General features: G+C 41.8%; 1 protein-coding gene and 1 long non-coding RNA gene across 2 annotated transcripts in view; both read left to right on the top strand.

The window, feature by feature from the left end:
* The window catches only part of LOC144692655 (uncharacterized), a 169,190-nt gene that overhangs the window by 95,773 nt on the left and 53,925 nt on the right, over positions 1–19,492 (top strand). The window lies entirely within an intron of this gene.
* Positions 1–19,492, top strand: part of LOC144692652 (complement factor H-like) — a 137,469-nt gene that overhangs the window by 66,808 nt on the left and 51,169 nt on the right. Inside the window, exons 10-11 of the mRNA XM_078561728.1 lie at positions 1,698–1,868; positions 15,840–16,013. Of these exons, the coding sequence (XP_078417854.1) occupies positions 1,698–1,868; positions 15,840–16,013 (345 nt within the window). The remainder of the gene's footprint in view (positions 1–1,697; positions 1,869–15,839; positions 16,014–19,492) is intronic.

Genomic DNA, 19,492 nt, shown 5'->3' with positions numbered 1-19,492 from the left:
GATGGATGGCTGCTGGGTGACAATGGCAAAAGTCAAGTACAAAAATCTAATGTATCTTTAACACATTTTTCATGTATTGAGGATTTTTTTATTGTCAGGAGTATTAGCTTGAGAACAAACGACCAGGGAGGAGAACCAACTACTCTCAAAAGGTAGCTCACGATGCCTCTCCGCCATCAAAGAACTGAGCATCAGTACAATAGGAGCCACGCCTCCACAAGGGCGGCGGTAGAGAGAACCATCAGTCTTCTCTAGATGCATTTGCAATGCCTGGACCGTTGAGGGGGCGCACTCCAGTACCCCTCAGATCGTGTGTCACTGATAGTGGTTGCATGCTGCACTCTCCACAATTTGGCGCTGGAAAGGGGGGACACAGTGGAGGAAGATGATGTTGGCGCAGCTATTCTGGCAGCAGACGATGAGTCCAGTATTGAGTCCTGGACGAGCACGCTCAGGAGAACGCTAAGGGGATAGATGCTGACCTGGCCAACTTCCAGGGAGGCAAGAAAACCTGGGAGGCTTTGATCCAACACTACTTCAGCTCCTGGCATTGGAGACGGCCTGCTCACTCTGCTGTCCTGCTGGCCTTGATGAACTTGGCAGATGTCATCTAGCACTTGGAGCCTGTGCTGTGCTCCCGCCGAGCCCGCCTGCCAACCGAAAAATTCTGGCCCATGTTTCTATATGAGAAACAGACTGTTTCCTGAAATACTCCAATTAATTCACCAAAGGTGTACATTTCCATTATATTAATTATAAAGGGATGGAAAAGTTGGTTCTCCTCCCTGGTAGTTTGTTCTCAAGCTAATACTCCTGACAATAAAAAAATCCTCAAGACATGAAAAATGTGTTAAAGATACATTAGATTTTTGTACTTGACTTTCAAGAGTGGACTGATTTAGGCAGTGCAGTTTTTGTGAAAATAAGAACAACTTGCATTTATAAAGTACCTTTTATGACCTCATGGCATCCCTAAAGCACTTCATAGCCAATGAAATACTGAAGTGAAATCAGAGCCTAACTGATGAGCCAATCAGTAAACAGCTGCTTTAATGCTGCTGAGCCACCTCCTCAAGGCTGTTAATGAGCTGCAATCTGAAAAGCTTTGCTAATGTGTGGTGCAGGGTTCCTGCAAGTTTCTTAGCTGAAAACAGATGAAAGCAGTATGCGAGAGCAGACAGTTAGAGGTAGATAAAAGCAAAATACTGCAGATGCTGGAAATCTGAAACAAAAACAAAAATACCTGGAAAAACTCAGCAGGTCTGACAGCATCTGCGGAGAGGGATACAGTTGACGTTTCGAGTCCAAATGACACTTCATCAGCACTAAGGAAATAGAGAAATGAGGTGAAATATAAGCTGGTAGAGGGGTGGGGGGTGGGACAGGTGGAGCTGGATAGGGGTCCAGTGATAGGTGGAGGCAAAGAAGAGATTGCCAAAGATATCATGGACAAAGGGGTGTTGACGGTGGTGATATTATCGAAGGAATGTCCTAATGGGGACATTAAGGGTAGCAAACAGGACAAGCTAGTGGCAGATGGTAGATGTTGACCTGACAGAAAATGGGACATGACGTCAGAACAACTATTCAATAGAAATATTAAGGGATGCACAACCAGCTAATAAATTTTAGTTGTACTCTGTAAAACTAATCCAATTTATGAATGACCAAGCTTGATCCAAACATTTACTTTACAGCACGTGGATGTGGAAAACCACCAACATTAAGAAATGGAGGATATAACCCTAATCAGGCGCGTTATAATGACGGGCAATGGTTGACTTACAAGTGTGATTATGGCTATGAACTTTATGGGGAACTTCATGTTGCATGTAATTCTGGTTGGCCAGAGGCACCGGTTTGTATCGGTAAGCACAGGTTTTTTTTTATTCTTTAGATACTGACTCCTTTCTACCTTTATAAGATGTATATGGAGATTTGAACTGTTTCACCATAAGGTACTTGCTTATAAAATGTAGAATTCAAATAATTGCATATGCCTTTGCCTTGAGAAGTCCTGTCTGCTTATGAGGGTGTTTAATAAGTGGGTACAAATACAGCATATTTAAAAACTAATCTGCAAAAATCACCTAATATCAAGGTTATATCCTACAATTGTTATCATCCAACAGTATGTTATTAAAGTCTTACAAGTGTCCACAGTTCCAAATTACTTCCTGCATCCTGACATTACAATAATGCTTGTAGGTCAATATCTTTAATATGCTAAATTCTTGGCCACAATTTTCAATGGAATCTTCATTGTTAGCACCTACCTCTCATGGTGTAAATAGACTGCACCCCCTCTTCTTCTTGGGTTCTCTGCCCAAAGGCAAGTGTAGGGCAAGGAGGCAGGTCCTGAATCCACTCCAGCCGGAGTGGGAATCAAACCCTGTGGGGTGGACATGGAGCCCTCCCAAGGAATCTGAGTTGCTGTGGCAACATACACTTTTACATGCATGTTGTAGTCCGGAGCTATGGAAAGTGATGGGAGAGGCTCCAATTTCTTTCCATCACACGGCTGACCAGGAATCTCTCCTGCTCTTACCACCTGCCATTGATGTATGCTGGAAAGATTTGCAAGTTGATACTCAACCTGTTTAGCAGTGTTATGAATGCCACCTTCTTTGCCCATCAAGTGGTGGAATGGGACTTGCGCCTGGCATTTCTGGCAATAGGCAAGGATGCTACCCACTTCTCATCCCCCCCGCCCCCCAACCACCCCTCCCTCTCTCCAAACCAGATGGTGTGATGGTGCCTTCCTATAGTATATCCAACATACTTTTCTTGTAACAGAAACGGGGATCAAAAATTACCAGCCCAAATATCATGGCCTCTGTCTGGCCAGAACAGCGGTTGAAGGCAGAAAATATTAGAAAATGTACCAATTACTGTCCAAAGGCATCTCCCATGTTCATTTCTGACCCCATGAGGTCTTATGGCTTCAGGTCAAACATGAGAAGGAACCCTCCAGCTCAGTAACACCTCCTTCCATGAATCAATACTCCTCCATCATGCTTACTCCGAGTGGTGCTCAATAAGGGTAGTAAGGTCATAGACTGTACTCCGAGTGGGGTACTTAAATGTCCATCACCAAGACTGGCTTGGTAGCATTACTCCTGACCGAGGTTGGGCCTATGCAGGTGTTGAGAGAGCCAACATCAGGAAATGACCTACTTGACTATGTCATCAATCTACCTATTGTAGATATATCTGTTCTTGGCAAAATTAGTCAGATTGACCATCACACAATCTTCATAGAGGCCAAGTTCCCTCTTCACAAGGAGGATAACATTAATTGTGTCACATGACACAACCACCATGTTAAATTAGATAGATTCAGGACATATCTAGCAGCTCAAAACCACACAACCATGAGGCAATGTCAGCCCTAGCAACAGCAGCAGAATTGTATACCACTACAATCTGTAACCTCATGGTCTGGCATATCCTCACACCTTCATCAACATTAAAAGGTAGATAACTAAGCTTGGTTGATGCAGAGTTCAGAAAAGCATGATGGGAACAGCACCATGTGTACATCAAAATAAGGCACCAACTTAGTAAAGCTACAATACAGGACTACATGCATGCTAAACAGCAAAAGCACAATGCTTTTGACAGAGCTAAGCGTCCATAACCAACAGATCTGGTCAAACCTCTACAGTCCTGCCACACCTAGTCTCACATTTTTGTGGGCTATTATGCAATATTAGAAAGTTGAGGATCATTGAACATGCTCAACAATGGCAGAATCCAGAAGTGTAATAACCAAGACTGAGCATTTGCAACCATCTTCAGGTAAAATTGCCAAGTGGTTAACTCTTCTCTACTACCTGCTGAGGTCCATACTATCACAGATGCCAGTTCTCAGCCAATTTCATTCAATCTACCAGACATCAAGTAATGACTGAGTGTAGTAAACAATATAAAGCCCTAAAAACATCCCAAGCTTTAAACACCTGTTCTCCAGAACAAGCAGCATATTTAGTCAACCTTTCCAATGCATCTAATACATCTGCCTAACAATGTGGAAAATTTTCCAGATGATGTCCTGCACACAAAAAGCAGGAATAATCCAACCTGGCTAACTGCTGCTCCATCAGCCTAGATGTAAATATTCACAAAGTGATGACAGGAGTCATCAACAATGGTGTTCATAAAGCATTTACTTACCAATAACCTGCTCACTGATGCTCAGTTTGGGGTCTCCCAAGACCATTCAGCTCCAGACTTCTTTACAGCTTCAGTCCCAACATGTAAGTAAGAGCTCAATGCCAGAGGTGAAATGAGAGTGACTGCCCTTGACATCAAAAGAGCATTTGGCTGAGTATGGTACTAAGGTGCCTTAATAAAACTGAGGTCAGGGTAACTCTCCACTGGCTGGAAGTTTTTCACCTCACAGGCAAAAGGTGGTTGCCAGTCCTTGGGTGGGCAGATTTTGCAGATGCTGCTTCTTAGGATGATGGGCCTAATCTTGTTGATGTAACCCAGCGGCTCAGTAAACTCCCCCCAGCACGGCTCAAACACTGGGCACTTGGGCGGCAAGATCAACTCAGAAAAAATCCACATGATGGCGGAGACCTGAGGGAATCCAATCCGTGACAATCCCCGAGCCAAAGAGCAGCCGGAGTCATACCTGAGACAAAAGGAATTGATTGCGGTCGTTGGGGCCATTCAACTCAGATTCACCATGTTAGCCTCTGAGGTCCAACCGCCTTCAGCTGCTTCAACAATGACTTTCATTCTATCATATGGTCAAACGTGGGGACGTTCACTACATTCTGATGATTGCACAATGGTGAGTTCCACTCACAATCCTTCAGAAAATGAAGCAGTCCATGTTCACTTGCAGCAAGACTTGAACAACGCCCAGGCTTGCCTAATTAGTTGCAACTGGCAATCTCGCCAAACCATGACCATCTCCAACAAAAGACAGCATAATGACCTCCCCATGACATTCAATGTTGTTACCACCACCATGTCCTTTACCATCAGCATCCTTGGCCATCATTAACTAAAAACTAAAGTGGATCAGCCACATATATGCAAAAGCTACCAAAGCTGGGTATCCTGTAGTGAATAGCTCACCTCCTGACTTGTAAAGCATTTATATCACCTGCTCAGTACAGATATTCCAAAGGAACATTTTAAATTTGGAATGGGCAATAAATACCAGTTTTATCATTGGTACCCAAATACCAAAAAATATATATTTTTTAAAAAGCCTTAATTCAGCTACTTCACTATTATTTTTCCCTTTAATTCTCTGCTTTAAGTTTTTATTTCAAAGTCTCAGATTGGCTCACAAGCCTGGTCTTAGACAGGATATGTTTCCTTCGGAAAGTTGGAAGGGTTTTTTTCAATCATTTATGGGCTGTGGGCATCGCTGACTAGGCCAGAATTTAGTGCCCATCCCTAATTGTCCTTGAGAAGGTGGTGGTGAGCTGCCTTATTGAACTGCTGTAGTCCTGTGATGTAGGTACACCCGCAGTGCTGTTAGGGAGGGTGTTCTAGGATTTTGAGCCAGCGACATTGAAGGAGCAGTGATATATTTCCATGTCAGGATGGTGAGTGACTTGGATGGGAACGACCAGGTGGTGGTGTTACCATGCATCTGCTGCCCTTGTCCTTCTAGATAGTAACGGTCATGGGTTTGGAAGGTGCTGCCTCAGGAGCCTTGGTGAGTTTCTGCAGTGCATCTTCTAGATGGTGCACTCTGCTGCTACTGTTCTTCGTTGGTGGAGGGCGTGAATGTTTGTATAAGGAGTGCCAATCAAGTGGGCTGCTTTTCAGTGTTGTCAGAGCTGCATTCATACAGGCAAGTGGAGAGTATTCCATCAAACTCCTGACTTGTGCCTTGTGGATGGTGGACAGGCTTTGGAGTCAGCAGATGAGTTACTCACTGCAGGATCCCCAGTCTCTGACCTACTCATGTAGCCACAGTATTTATATGGCTAGTACAGTTCAGCTTCTAGTCAATGGTAACCCCCAGGATGTTGATTGTAGGAGATTCAGCCATGGTAATGCCATTGAATGTCAAGGGGCAATGGTTAGATTTTCACTTGTTGGAGATGGTCATTGCCTGGCACTTCTGTGTTGCAATTGTTACTTGCCACTTGTCAGCCCAAGCCTGGATATTGTCCAGGTCTTGCTGCATTTGGGCATGGACTGCTTCAGGAGTCACGAATGGTGCTGAACGTTTGCAATCATCAGAGAACATCCCCACTTCTGACCTTTTATGATGGATGGAAGGTCATTGATGAAGTATATGAAGATGGTTGGGCCTAGAACACAACACTAAGGAACTCCTGCTGTGATGTCCTAGAAGTGAGATGATTGACCCCCAAGAACCACAATCATCTTCCTTTGTGCTAGGTATTGCTCCAACCAGTAGAATTTTATCCCTGATTCCCATTGACTCCAGTTTTGTTAGGGCTCCTTGATGCCACAAGGGCTATACTGAAGTCAGAAGCTGAGTGACCCTAGCGGAACCCAAACTGAGTGTCAGTGAGCAGGTTATTGCTGAGCAAGTGCTACCTGATAGCACTCCTTCTGTCACCTTACTGATGATCAAGAGTAGACTGATGGGGCAATAATCGGCCAGGTTCGATTTGTCCTGCTTTTTGTGTACAGGACATACCTGGGCAATTTTCCACATTGTCGGGTAGATGCCTGTGTTATAGTTGTGCTGGAACAGCTTGGCTAGGGGCACAGCAAGTTCTGGAGCACAAGTCTTCAGTACTATTGCTGGAATATTGTCAGGGCCCATAGCCTTTGCAGTATCCAGTGCCTTCAGCCATTTCTTGATATCACATGGACTGAATCGAATTGACTGAAGACTGGCACCTGTAATATTGGGGACCTCCAGAGGAGGCTGAGATGGATCATCTGCTCGGCACTTCTGGCTGAAAATCGCTGTGAATGCTTCAGCCTTACCTTTTGCACTGATGTGTTGGGCTCCTCCATCATTGAGGATGGGGATATTTGTGGAGCCTCCTCCTCCAGTGAGTTGTTTAATTGTCCTCTACCATTCACGACAGGATGTGGCTGGACTGCAGAGCTTAGATCTGATCTGTTGGTTGTGGAATCACTTAGCTCTGTTTATCACTTGCTGCTTATGTTGTTTGGCATGCAAGTAGTCCTGTGTTATAGCTTCACCAGTGTGACACTTCATTTTTAGGTACAACTGGTGCTGCTCCTGGCATGCCTTCCTGCACTCTTCGTTGAACCACAGCGGATCCCCCTGGCTTGGTGGTAATGGTAGAGTGTGGGCCATGAGGTTACAGATTGTGGTTGAGTACAATTCTGCAGCTGCTGATGGCCCACAGTGCCTCATGGTTATCCAGTCTTGAGTTGCTAGATCCGTTTGAAATCTATCCTACTTTGCACGGTGATAGAGCCACACAACATGATGGAGGGTACCCTCAATGTGAAAACAAGACTTCATCTCTACAAGGGCTGTGCGGTGGTCACTCCCACCGATACTGTAATGGACAGATGCATCTGCGACAGGCAGTTTGGTGAGGATGCGGCCAAGTATGTTTTTCCCTCTTGGTTCCCTCACCATCTACCGCAGACCCAGTCTAGCAGCTATGTCTTTTAGGACTTGGCCAACTTGGTCTGTGGTGGTGCTACCAAGCCAGCCTTGGTAATGGACATTGAAGTCCTCCACCCAGAGTACATTCTGTACCCTTGCCACCCTCATTTCTTCCTCCAAGTGGGTGTTCAACATGGAAGAGTACTGATACATCAGCCGAGGGGAGCGCGGCACGTGGTAATCAACAGGAGGTTTCCTTGCCCATGTTTGACCTGATGCCATGAGACTTCGTGAGGGCCGAAGTCAATGTTGAGGACTCCCAGGGCAACTCCCTCCCAACTGTATACCACTGTGCCGCCACGTCTGCTGGGTCTGTCCTGCCGGTGGGACAGGACAGAACCAGGGATAGTGATGATGGTGCCTGGGACACGATCTGTAAAGTATGATTCCATGAATATGACTATGTCAGGCTGTTGCTTGACTAGTTTGTGAGACTGCTGTCCCAATTTTGGCACTAGCCCCCAGATGTTACTAAGGAGGGCATTGCAGAGTCGACAGGGCTGGGTTTGCCGTTGTCATTTCTGGTGCCAAGGTTGATGCTAGGTGGTCTGTCCGGTTTCATTCCCTTTTTATTGTCTTTGTAGCGGTTTGATACAACTGAGTGGCTTGCTAGGCCATTTCAGAGGGCATTTAAGAGTTAACCACTTTATTGCGGTCGGCAGATTTCCTTCTCTAAAGGATGTTAGTGAACCAGATGGGTTCTTACGACAATCAACAATGATTTTGTGCTCATCATTAGACTTTTAATTCCAGATTTTTATTGAATTCAAATTTCATCTACCTTGGTAGGATTCAAACTCAGGTCCCCAGAGCAATACCCTGGGTCCCTGGATTACCAGTCCAGTGACGATATCATTATGCCACCACCTCCCCGCTTTTTGACGAAGTAAGGTGGAGGGTCAATGAGGGTAGTATGATTGATGTGTATATGAACTTTCAAAATGCATTTAACAAAGTAGTACATAATCGACTTGTTAGCCAACTTAATCAGCATGGATACAAAATTGGCTAGGAAGTAGTCCTGTGTTATAGTTTCACCTATTGGTAAGAGTGACCACCGCACATTCCTTGTGGAGGCAAAGCCCTGCCTTCACATTGAGGGTAACCTCCATCGTGTTGTGTGGCACTACCACCGTGCTAAATGGGATAGATTTCGAACAGATCTAGCAACTCAAGACTGGGCATCAATGAGGCACTGTGGGCCATCATCAGGAGCAGAATTGTACTTGAACATAATCTGTAACCTCAAGGCCCAGCATATACAACACTCTACCATTACTATCAAGCCAGGGGATCAACTCTGGTTCAATGAAGAGTGCAGGAGGAGCCAGGGGCAGCACCAGACATACCTAAAAATGAGGTGTCAACCTGGTGAAGCTATAACACAGGACTACTTCCATGTCAAATAAACATAAGCAGCAAGTGACTGAACAATGTTCAGCACCATTTGCAACACCTCAGATACTGAAGCAGTTCATGTCCATATGCAGCAAGACCTGAACAAAATTCAGAATTGGGCTGATAAGTGACAAGTAACATTCACACCACACAAAAGTCAGGCAATGATCGTCTCCAACAAGAGAGAATCTAACCATCTCTCTTTGACATACAACCGCACAGGTTAGGAGTGTGATGGAATATTCTCCACTTGCCTGAATGAGTGCGGCTCCAACAATGATCAAGAAATTCGACACAATTCAGGACAAAGCAGCCTGTTTTATCAGCATCCTACCAACCATCTTAAACATTCAGTCCTTCCACCAACAACAACATAGTGACAGCAGTATGTAGCATATGCAAGATGCGCAGCAGCAACTTGCCAAACTTCTTTCAAAAACACCTTCCAAACCCATAAACTGTACCACTTAGAAGGACAATGGCAGTGGATGCATGGAAACATCACTACCTGCAAATTCCCCTTCAAGCCTCACAGCCTTCCGATTTGGAACTATATCCCTCTTCCTTCACTGTTGCTGGGTCAAAATCCTGGAATTCCTTTCCTAATACTTTGGTATACCTACACCAGATGCAGCAGTTCAAGAAGGCGGCTCACCACCACCTTCTAAAGGGCATTCAGGGATGGGCAACAAGTGCTGACCTTGCCAGCAATGCTCGCATCTCATAAAAAAGGAGTGGTTGAGCCTCTGTTCAAGGAAGAAATGGAAATCTCTGGGGCTGTACTGGTGGGGGATGGAGGTGTAGAAGGATTGGATACCCATGATGAAAAGGAGGCTGTTAGGGATGAATTGAAATTGTTAAAGTGATGGAACGCATTGTAAAAGTGAGGAATGTACGTGGGTAGGAAATGGAGAGGGTGAGAAAAAATAGAATTAAGATAGGAAAAAAATAATTCTGTGGGTAGGAACAGGCTGAAACATTAGGTCTATCAGGCAGTCCTATTTGTGAATATCATTACATTCATCTTAATTGCTGTTTCCTAGGTCATTCACAGCAAGTTACTGCCCTCTGTACTTGCGTTGAAAATCAGTTTTTTAAAAAAACTCTCCCAAACCATTTATAGTTTGAGCAGTGGTTGATGCCATATTTACAGGTAATTGTTAATCATCTAGTACATTATCCCAGGTATGGCACATAAGGGTTCAGGCTTTTTGTCATTGGAGACGAGGTTGTTCAGAAAGCTGATTTCATAATGAATATGAGGTGAAGATGTTTGATCTGTTACTTCCCATTTGAACAATGCTAACTAGTTTGATAAGTAATCATGCCATTTACATTATTCTCTGCAAGCTCCAATGGAAGGAAAGAGGTTCTGCATAGTCAGTATTAGGACCTGAGCACCAAATTAAGCAGCAGGACCTCGAAGGTAATATTCTCTGGATTAGTATCTAAGCCACATGCAAACTGATTTAGAGCAGATAAGATTAGAGAAATGAATGCGCGGCTCAAAGACTGGCGTGGGAGAAGTGGGTTCTGGTTCATGGGGCACTGACACCAGTGCTGGGGAAAGCGGGGACTGTGCGACTGGGACAGTCTACACCTGGGCCATGCTGGGACCAGTGTCCTACCAAGTCACATAACTAAGGGTTTTAAAGTAAATAGCAGGGCAAGGGATCAGATTTGGGAAGATCTGGTAAATCAAATGGTAGAGACAAGGCAAGAGAGACAGGTATTAATATGGAAAAATGATAAACAGGTTATGACGGGAAGAGATAAAGAGTACAACTCTAAGAGTAAATCAGCAGATAAGGCTGAAAAACAAACCTAAAGGATCCATATCTGAATGCATGTAACATTCAAAACAAAACAGATGAATAAATAAGTACAATCTGTTGGCCATTACAGATACATGGCTGCAGGATGACATAGATTGGGACCTGAACATTTAAGGATACATAATATTTGGAGAGGACAGAAAGCTAAGAAAAGGTGAAGGGGTGGCTCTCATAATTAATGATGTTATTAGCACAATAGAGAGGGATGACCTAAGTTCAGGAAACCAGGATGTAGGAGCAGTTTGGATAAAGATGAGAAATAATAAAGGCAAGTAGTCACTTGTGGGTGTGGTGTACAAGCTCCCTAACAGTAACCACATGGTATGACAGTGTATAAAGGAAGAAATAATGGGAGCTTGTCAGAAAGGTACGGAAATAATCATGGAGGATTTTAATCTACATATAGACTGGAAAAAATCAGATAACCTAGATGAGGAATTCATAGAATGTTTTAGGGATTGTTTCTTAGAAGGGCACATTCTGGAGCCAACCTGACAGCAGGTTATACAAGACCTGCTATTGTGCAACGAGATTGGATTAATGAATGACCTCAAAGTGAAAGTGCCCTTAGGTAGCAGCAATCATAATATGATTGAAATTTACATTGAGTTTGAGGGAGAGAAGAGTGAGTCTAAGACTAGTATTTTAAACTTAAATAAGGATAATTATGACGGTATGAAAGCAAAGCTAGCTAAAGTGAACTGGCAAATTAGGTTAAGGGATAGGTCAATAGAGATGCAGTGGCAAACATGTAAGGGGATATTTCAGAATACATAGAATAGATATATTCCAATGAGAGAGAAAAATTCCAAGGAGATGACCCATCATCTGTGGTTAACTAAAAAAGTTAAAGATAGTATCAAACATAAAGACAAAACATATAATTGTGCAAAGATGGGTGGCAGGTCAGAAGATTGGATAGAATTTATTAAACAGCAAAGAATGTCGAAAAGATTGATAAGGATGGAAAAATTAAAGTACAGGAGAAAACTATCTAGAAATATAAACGCAGATATTAAGGGTTTTGACAGATAGTTAAAAAAGAGTTAACAAAGTGACCATTGGTCCTATAGTAAGTAAGTCTAAGGAATTAATATTGGCCAATGAGGAGATGACAGATGAGTTGAAAAGATATTTTGCATCAGTCTTCACTATAGAGGATACAAGTAACATCCCGGAAATAGAAGGGAGGGAGGAACTCAGAAAATTACAATCACCATGGAAGTGGTACTGAGCAAATTGTTGGCTGTGGGTTGACAAGTCCCTGGGTCCTGATGGACTTCATCTTAGGGTCTTAAAAGAAGTGGTGAGTGAGATAGTTGATGTGTTTATTTTAATTTTCCAAAATTCCCCAGTTTCGGGCAAAGTTCCATTAGAAAGTAAAATAGCAAATGTAGCTCCTTTATTAAAAAAAGAGAGGGAGACAGAAAGCAGGAAACCACAGGTCACTTCACCCCTGTTGTAGGGAAAATGTTAGAAGCTATTATTAAAGATGCTATAACAGGGCAGTTAGAAAAATTCAAGGTAATCAGGCAGAGTTAACATGATTTTGTGAAAGGGAAATCACGTTTACCCAATTTATTGGGGTTATTTGAAGAAGTAACATGTGCTGAGGATAAAAGGGAACTGGTGGCAGTACTGCACTTAGATTTCCAGAAGGTATAAGGTGCCACATCAAAGGTTATTGTGGAGGGGGGGGAAGCCCCCCTGTGTAGGGGGTAATATATTGGCATGGATAGAAGATTGGCTAGCTAACAGGAAACAGTAGGCATAAATAGGTCATTTTCTGGTTGGCAAGATGTAATGAGTGGGGTACCACAGGGATTAGTGCTGAGGTCTCAACTTTTTACAATTTATATAAGTGACTTAGATAAAGGCACCAACGGTATCGTTAGGTTAATTGAGTGAGCAAAGATCTAGCAAATGGAGTATAATGTGGGAAAATGTGAGGCTATCCATTTTGGCAGGACAAATAAAAAAGCATACTATTCAGATGGTGAGAGGTTATAGAGCTCTGAGATGCAGAGGGATCTAGTTATCCTAGTGCATGAATCACAAAAGGATAGAATGTAGGTACAGCAAGTAATTAGCATAGCTAATAGAATGTTTATCATTTATTGTGAGGGGAATTGAAAATAAAAGTAAAGAGGTTATGTTTCAATTATACAGGGCATTGGTGAGACCACATCTGGGAAACTGCGTTCAGTATTGGTCTCCTTATTTAAGGAAGGACGTAAATGAGTTGGACGCAGTTCAGAGAAGGTTTACTAGAGTAATACCGGGAATGGGCGGGTTGACTTATGAGGAAAGATTGGACAGACTAGACTTGTATCCGTTGGATTTTTAGAAAAGTAAGAGACGACTTGATTGAAATATGTGAGATCCTGAGGGTGGATGTGGAAAGGATGTTTCCTCTTGTAGGAGAATCTAGAACTGGGGGTCACTGTTTAAAAATAAGGGGTTGCCCATTTAAAACAGAGATGAGGGGGAATTTTTTTCTCAGAGCATCTTGAGTCTTTGGAACTCTCTTCCTCAAAAGGTGGTGGAAGCAGAGTCTTTGAATGTTTTTAAGGCAGCGACGGATAGATTCTTGATAAGCAAGGGGGTGAAAGGTTATCAGGGACAGGTGGGAATGTGGAGTTGAGGTTACAATCAGATCACCCATGATATCATTGAATGGTGAAGAAGCCTTGAGAGACTGAGTAGTCTCCTTCTGCTCCTAGTTTGTACGTTCGTATGTCCCACAGAAATTATAGTGAAAGCCCTATGAATTTTCAAGGCCAAAGGCTTTAAAATGTCCAACATCATAATTTCCTTTTTTATTCATTCATGGTTTATGGGCTTCGCTGGCTGGGCCAGCATTTATTGCCCATCCCTAGTTTCCCTTGAGAAGGTGGTGGAGAGCTGCCTTCTTGAACCGCTGCAGTCCATGTGGTGTAGATACACCCACAGTATTGTTAGGAAGAGAGTGCCAGGATTTTGACCCAGCAACAGTGACGGAACGGTGATATATTTCCAAGTCAGGATGGCGATTTATTTGGAGGGAACCTCCAGATGATGGTGTTCCCATCTATCTGCTGCCCTTGTCCTTCTAGGTGGTAGTGGTCGTGGGTTTGGAAGGTGCTGCCTAAGGAGCCTTGGTGAATTCCTGCAGTGCCACTTGTAGATGGTACACACTGCTGCTATTGTGCATCAGTGGTGGAAGGAGTGAATGTTTGTGAATGTGGTGCCAATCAAGCAGGCTGCTTTGTGCTGGACGGTGTCCAGCTTCCTCAGTGTTGTGGGAGCTGCATTCATCCAGGCAAGTGGAGAGTATTCCATCACACTCCTGAGTTATGCCTTGTAGATGGTGGACAGGCTTTCCGGAGTCAGGAGGCGAGTTACTCGTCACACAGTTCCTAGCCTCTGACCTGCTCTTGTAGCCACAGTATTTATATGGCTAGTCCAGTTCAGTTTCTGGTCAATGGTAACCCCCAGGATGTTGATAGTGGGGGATTCACTGATAGTAATGCCCATTGAACATCAAGGGGTGATGGTTGGATTCTCTCTTGTTGGAGATGGTCATTGCCTGGCACTTGTGCGGCGTGAATGTTACTTGCCACTTGTCAGCCCAAGCCTGAATATTATCCAGGTCTTGCTGCATTTAGACATAGACTGCTTCAGTATCTGAGGAGTCGTGAATGGTGCTGAACATTGTGCAATCATCAGTGAGCATCCCCACTTCTGACCTTATTATGGATGGAAGGTCATTGAGGAAGCAGCTGAAGATGGTTGGACTTAGGACCCTACCCTGAGGAACTCCTGTAGTGATGTCCTGGAGCTAAGATGACTGACCTCCAACAACCACAACCACTTCCTTTGTGCTAGGTATGACTCCAACCAGCGGAATGTTTTCCCCCTGATTCCCATTGACTCCAGATTTGCTAGGGCTCCTTGATGCCACACTCAGTCAAATGCTGCCTTGATGTCAAGAGCAGTCACTCTGCTGTAATGAGGTCAGGAGCTGAGTGGCCCTGGTGGAACCCAAACTGGGCATCAGTGAGCAGGTTATTGCTTAGCAAGTGCTGTTTGATAGCATTGATGATGACCCCTTCCATTTCTTTACTGACGATCGAGAGTAGACTGATGGGGTGGTAATTGGCCGGGTTGGATTTGTCCTGTTTTTTGTTTACAGGACATATCTGGGCAATTTTCCACATACCCGGATAGATGCCAGTGTTGTAGCTGTACTGGAACAACTTGGCTAGGGGTGCGGCAAGTTCTGGAGCACAAGTTTTCAGTACTATTGCTGGAATATTGTCAGGGCCCATAGCCTTTGCAGTATCCAGTGCCTTCAGCCATTTCTTGATATCACATGGAGTGAATCGAATTGGCTGAAGATTTGACCTGATGCCATGAGACTTCATGGGGTCCGGAATCGATATTGAGGATTCCCAGGGCAACTCCCTCCTGACTGTGTACCACTGTGCCACCACCTCTGCTGGGTCTGTCCTGCCAGTAGGACAGGACATACCCAGGGATGGTGGTGGTGGAGTCTGGGACATTATCTGGGATGTATTTTTGTGTGGTTAACCATATTTTCTTTTTAGGCCAGGTGACAATTATAGAACGTAAAAACTCACTTTAATCCCATTATTTTCATTTTGTATTTGCACAGATCTAATCATTTGAATTTGTGTAGTTTTGTATATTTTACATGTACTTATATCTTTAGTGTAAATTTTCATTTTGATTTAATTCTTGTACAGGAAAGAAACACTTCTCTGTCTAGATAATAGTGTAAGCATAATCCACCATGTACAAATTAATTATTTTAGTTTGATTTGGATTTGAATTATATTATTTTAACGCATTTACAAACCCAACATTTCTAACGTGAATAGCTGCTTAATTTGATTAGTTATTTCCTGAAAATGTAAAGAACTTCCCTCCTAATAGTTTTAAAGCAAATTCAAATGAATTTATTATCTTGAAGGACTATTTCAAAATGTTGTCATGTTTTCTAGATCTGCAATCAAATTGTCCAGCTCCGCCAGAAATACACAAGGGAATAATTATAGATCAGAGCAACTACAAAGTAACTTATCAATGTCATTCCCAGTACACTTTGGAAGGATCACCTGTGATAAAATGCATCAACGGGAATTGGTCAGGAGCACCAACATGCAATGATTCTGCAGGTGAATAAAATACTTAAGTAGTTACAGCGGCTGTGACATTTTTTTCTATTCTTTCATGAGATGTGGGTGTCATTGACAAGGCCAGGATTTGTTGCCCATTTCCAATTGCCTTTGAGAAGGTGGTAGTGAGTCCTCGGATGCTGTGAGAAAGACAACCTTAGGGAAGAAGGACAGGCGAGGGTCTCCTGACGAAATAAGAATTTTACAAATTGACGCACAGCGTATAAGAAATACATTGAGTGAAATAGAGGCTCAAATAGAGCTTACAACATAAGGTAGTCACTATTGAGACATGGCTGCAAGCTGGTCATGATTGGGAGTTAAATCTTCCAGGTTAAAAGGTTTTTAGAAAGGATAAGGAAACTGTTAGAGGAGAAAGGGTTGACTTGTTTATTCAAGGTACTATTACAGTATCAATAAGAGAGAATATAGCTAATGGAAAGCTTATTAGTGGAGATTCTATTGTAAACTGTTGTAAAACTGTAATTGTATACAGGTCTCCTGATAGCAACAATGAAGTGGCAGATGTATTATTTCAGAGATTAGGGGGCTTGTAGATAAAGCAAAATTATTTTTAATGGGACGCTTTAATTTTCATAAATTGTGAAAAGAAAATTAGTTCAAGCCAGAAAGGTAATGAATTTCTTGAGTGCATTCAGGATAGTTTCTGGAGCAATATGTTCTAGAACCAACAAGAAGGAAGGTTCTACTGGTCTTAATAATGAGTAGGGAGACCAACTTAGTTAATAATCTAACAATAAGAAAACATTTATCTAGCAGTGATCATGATATGATCAAGTTCAATGCTGCGTTTGAAAAAGAGAGATTTAACACAGTTACTAAGATTCTAGATTTTGGTAAGGCTACCCTTAACAGATGAAACTGAGACAGACAACACCGAAATTAAAGCACAAAAAAAGCGGATGCTGAAAATCTGAAATGAAAACAGAAAATGCTAGAAAAATTCAGCAGATCTAGCAGCATCCGCGGTGGGAGAAACAGAGTTAACGTTTTGAGGCTGAGATGACCCTTCTTCGGAACCAACAATACCAAATTGGTTGGAACTGTTATAGAAACAGAAAATGCTAGAAATAGGAGTATTAGTAGTCAAAAGTGTTATTAGGTATAACTGTACTAAAGGATAAGCAAAATAAACTCATGGGTAATGACAGAATATGGAAGAAGTGTTGAATAACAATTTAGCCTTAGTTTTTACTAAAGAAGATACAAATAAGCACTTTGTTAAATGATGAGCTTAAAAAGAATATTAATACAATTGAGTAGAAAGGGAGAAAATAATTGAAAAGATCGGCATGGATTTCAATAGGCAAAGTCACTTAACTAACTTTATACTGTTTTTTTGATGAGGTAACATAAAATTAGATTGGAACAATGTAGTAAATGCCATATACTTGAATTTTCAGAATTTAATTACTTAAGTTTAAAAAGTTTAATTTCAAAGTTTAATTTACCTTCAATAAGGTACCACACAGTAGGCTCATAATAAAGGTGAGGGCATGTGCAGCTGAGACAAATAGCTGGCATAATAGTATACTAGCTTAATAAAAAAAGGCGGAGAATAAGGGTAAAAGGTAGTTATTCAAATTGGAAGAAAGTAGAAGGTAATTATACAAAGATAAGTGTTTTAACCACTGTTATTCATAATCACGTTAATGATTTGGACTTAAGAACAAATGATTCCAAACCAAAATTTGCAGATGACACCAAACTGGTGGATATAGCTAACAGTGGAGAAAGGATGCGATATAATACCAGAAAGCAAGTGGCAAATGAACTTTAACATAGATAAATGTGCATTGATGCACTTTTGTAGGAAAAACAGAAACATCATCTACACCTTAGTAAAAAGGAACTGAATGAGGTGGAAGAGCAAAGAATATCTGGGTGAACAAATCATTAAAAGCAACACTGCAGGTCAAATTAAAAGCAAAGCACTGGGTTTTTTTTCTAGTATTCAAAAGTAGTGAAGTTATGTTAAACTTGTATGGGACCTAATCTCCATTGAAACAAAGGTTAGAGAAGCACTGGAGAAAATACAACAATATTTACAAGAATGATACCAGATCTGAGTGATTACATTTACTGGGAAAGATTGAACAGTTTGAGGCATTTTTTGTTTTAGGTGACTTAAGAGAGGCATTTTTTTTTTAAATGAAAGGGTTGGACAGCGTAGATGTTTTAATTTGTGGGAGAATCCAAAACTTGGTGTCATAATCCAAGATAATTATGAATGAATACAACAGGGAATTAAAATGTGAAACTCACTACCACAAGAAATGATTGAAGCCAATAGGTTAGAAGCATTTAGAAGGAAAATAAATGAGTACAGGAGAGAAAAGGGAATAGAAAGCTAGTCTGAGCTGAGGTAAATGGAATGAAAGGAGACTTGTGTGGAATATCAACACTAGCACAGACCAGTTGATCCAAATGGGTTGTTTCTGTGCTGTATATTCCATGTAACAATGGGTGATACAGCCCAAGCATATATCCCTAAAGCAAAAGAGTTCTGCTTACCAAATAAAACAACAATGGTTGACAGAAGAGTTGAGAAATAAGTTAAATCTAAAGGAAAAAGCATTAAAAAATGCAAAGAGTGGTGTAAGCTCCATAGGACTGAGAGAGAAATAAAGGACAGCAAAGGAAAATGAAAAAAGAAATATAAAAAGAAACCTGTAAAGTATATCAAGATTAATGCAAGTTTTTACTGTTATATTTGAAGACAAAGAGTAGTCAAGGGCAATGTGGGCCCTTTAAGCATAGTTACAAATAATATTGAAAATGAAAATAAGGGAATAGCAGAGCTGTTGAATAATAACTTTGTCAGCATTCAAAGTAGAGTAAGAGAACAATATATCTAACATTCCAAGGAAATTAATAATGAATTAAGGACTGGAACCCACTAAAGTTAATATATATTTTTTTTAAATGGAAAAATAAAGGCACTTAAGACTGACATCCCAATGGCCTGATGGTTTCCAGAGTTATAAAGGGTGTAGGTGAGGAAACTGTAGATGTTTTTGCCAGTGTTCTTAATTCAGGAATTGTTTCCTTTAGAATGGAAATTTGCTAATGAACCCATTATATAAGAATAGCAGGAGTGGGAAACCAGGAAATTCTAGACCTGTTAGTCTGACACCTGTTATTCAGAAGTTATTGGAAGATATAATTAAGGACAGAGTAGCTCAGCACTTGGAGAAATTTTAAGCTGATGTATAAACCAACATGGATTTGTAAATTCATGAATAATTAACCTAATTGAATTTTTGAGGAAAATAAATTAGGAGACAGGGAACTATCTATGAATGTGATTTATATGGACTTCCAGAAGACATTTGATAGTCTTTTTGTGTGGAACCTTATCAATTAAAAGTAAAGCTTATGGAATTTAAGCTAAATTATTGACCTGATTTGGAGATGCCTCTTATGCATGCCCCATTCCCTTCATCCCACCATTGACA

The sequence above is a fragment of the Cetorhinus maximus genome, chromosome 17 (assembly GCF_964194155.1).
Source record: "Cetorhinus maximus chromosome 17, sCetMax3.hap1.1, whole genome shotgun sequence".
NCBI lineage: Eukaryota > Metazoa > Chordata > Chondrichthyes > Lamniformes > Cetorhinidae > Cetorhinus > Cetorhinus maximus.
The sequence above is the reverse complement of the archived record's forward strand: the minus strand, read 5'-3'. Positions and strand labels throughout refer to the sequence as shown.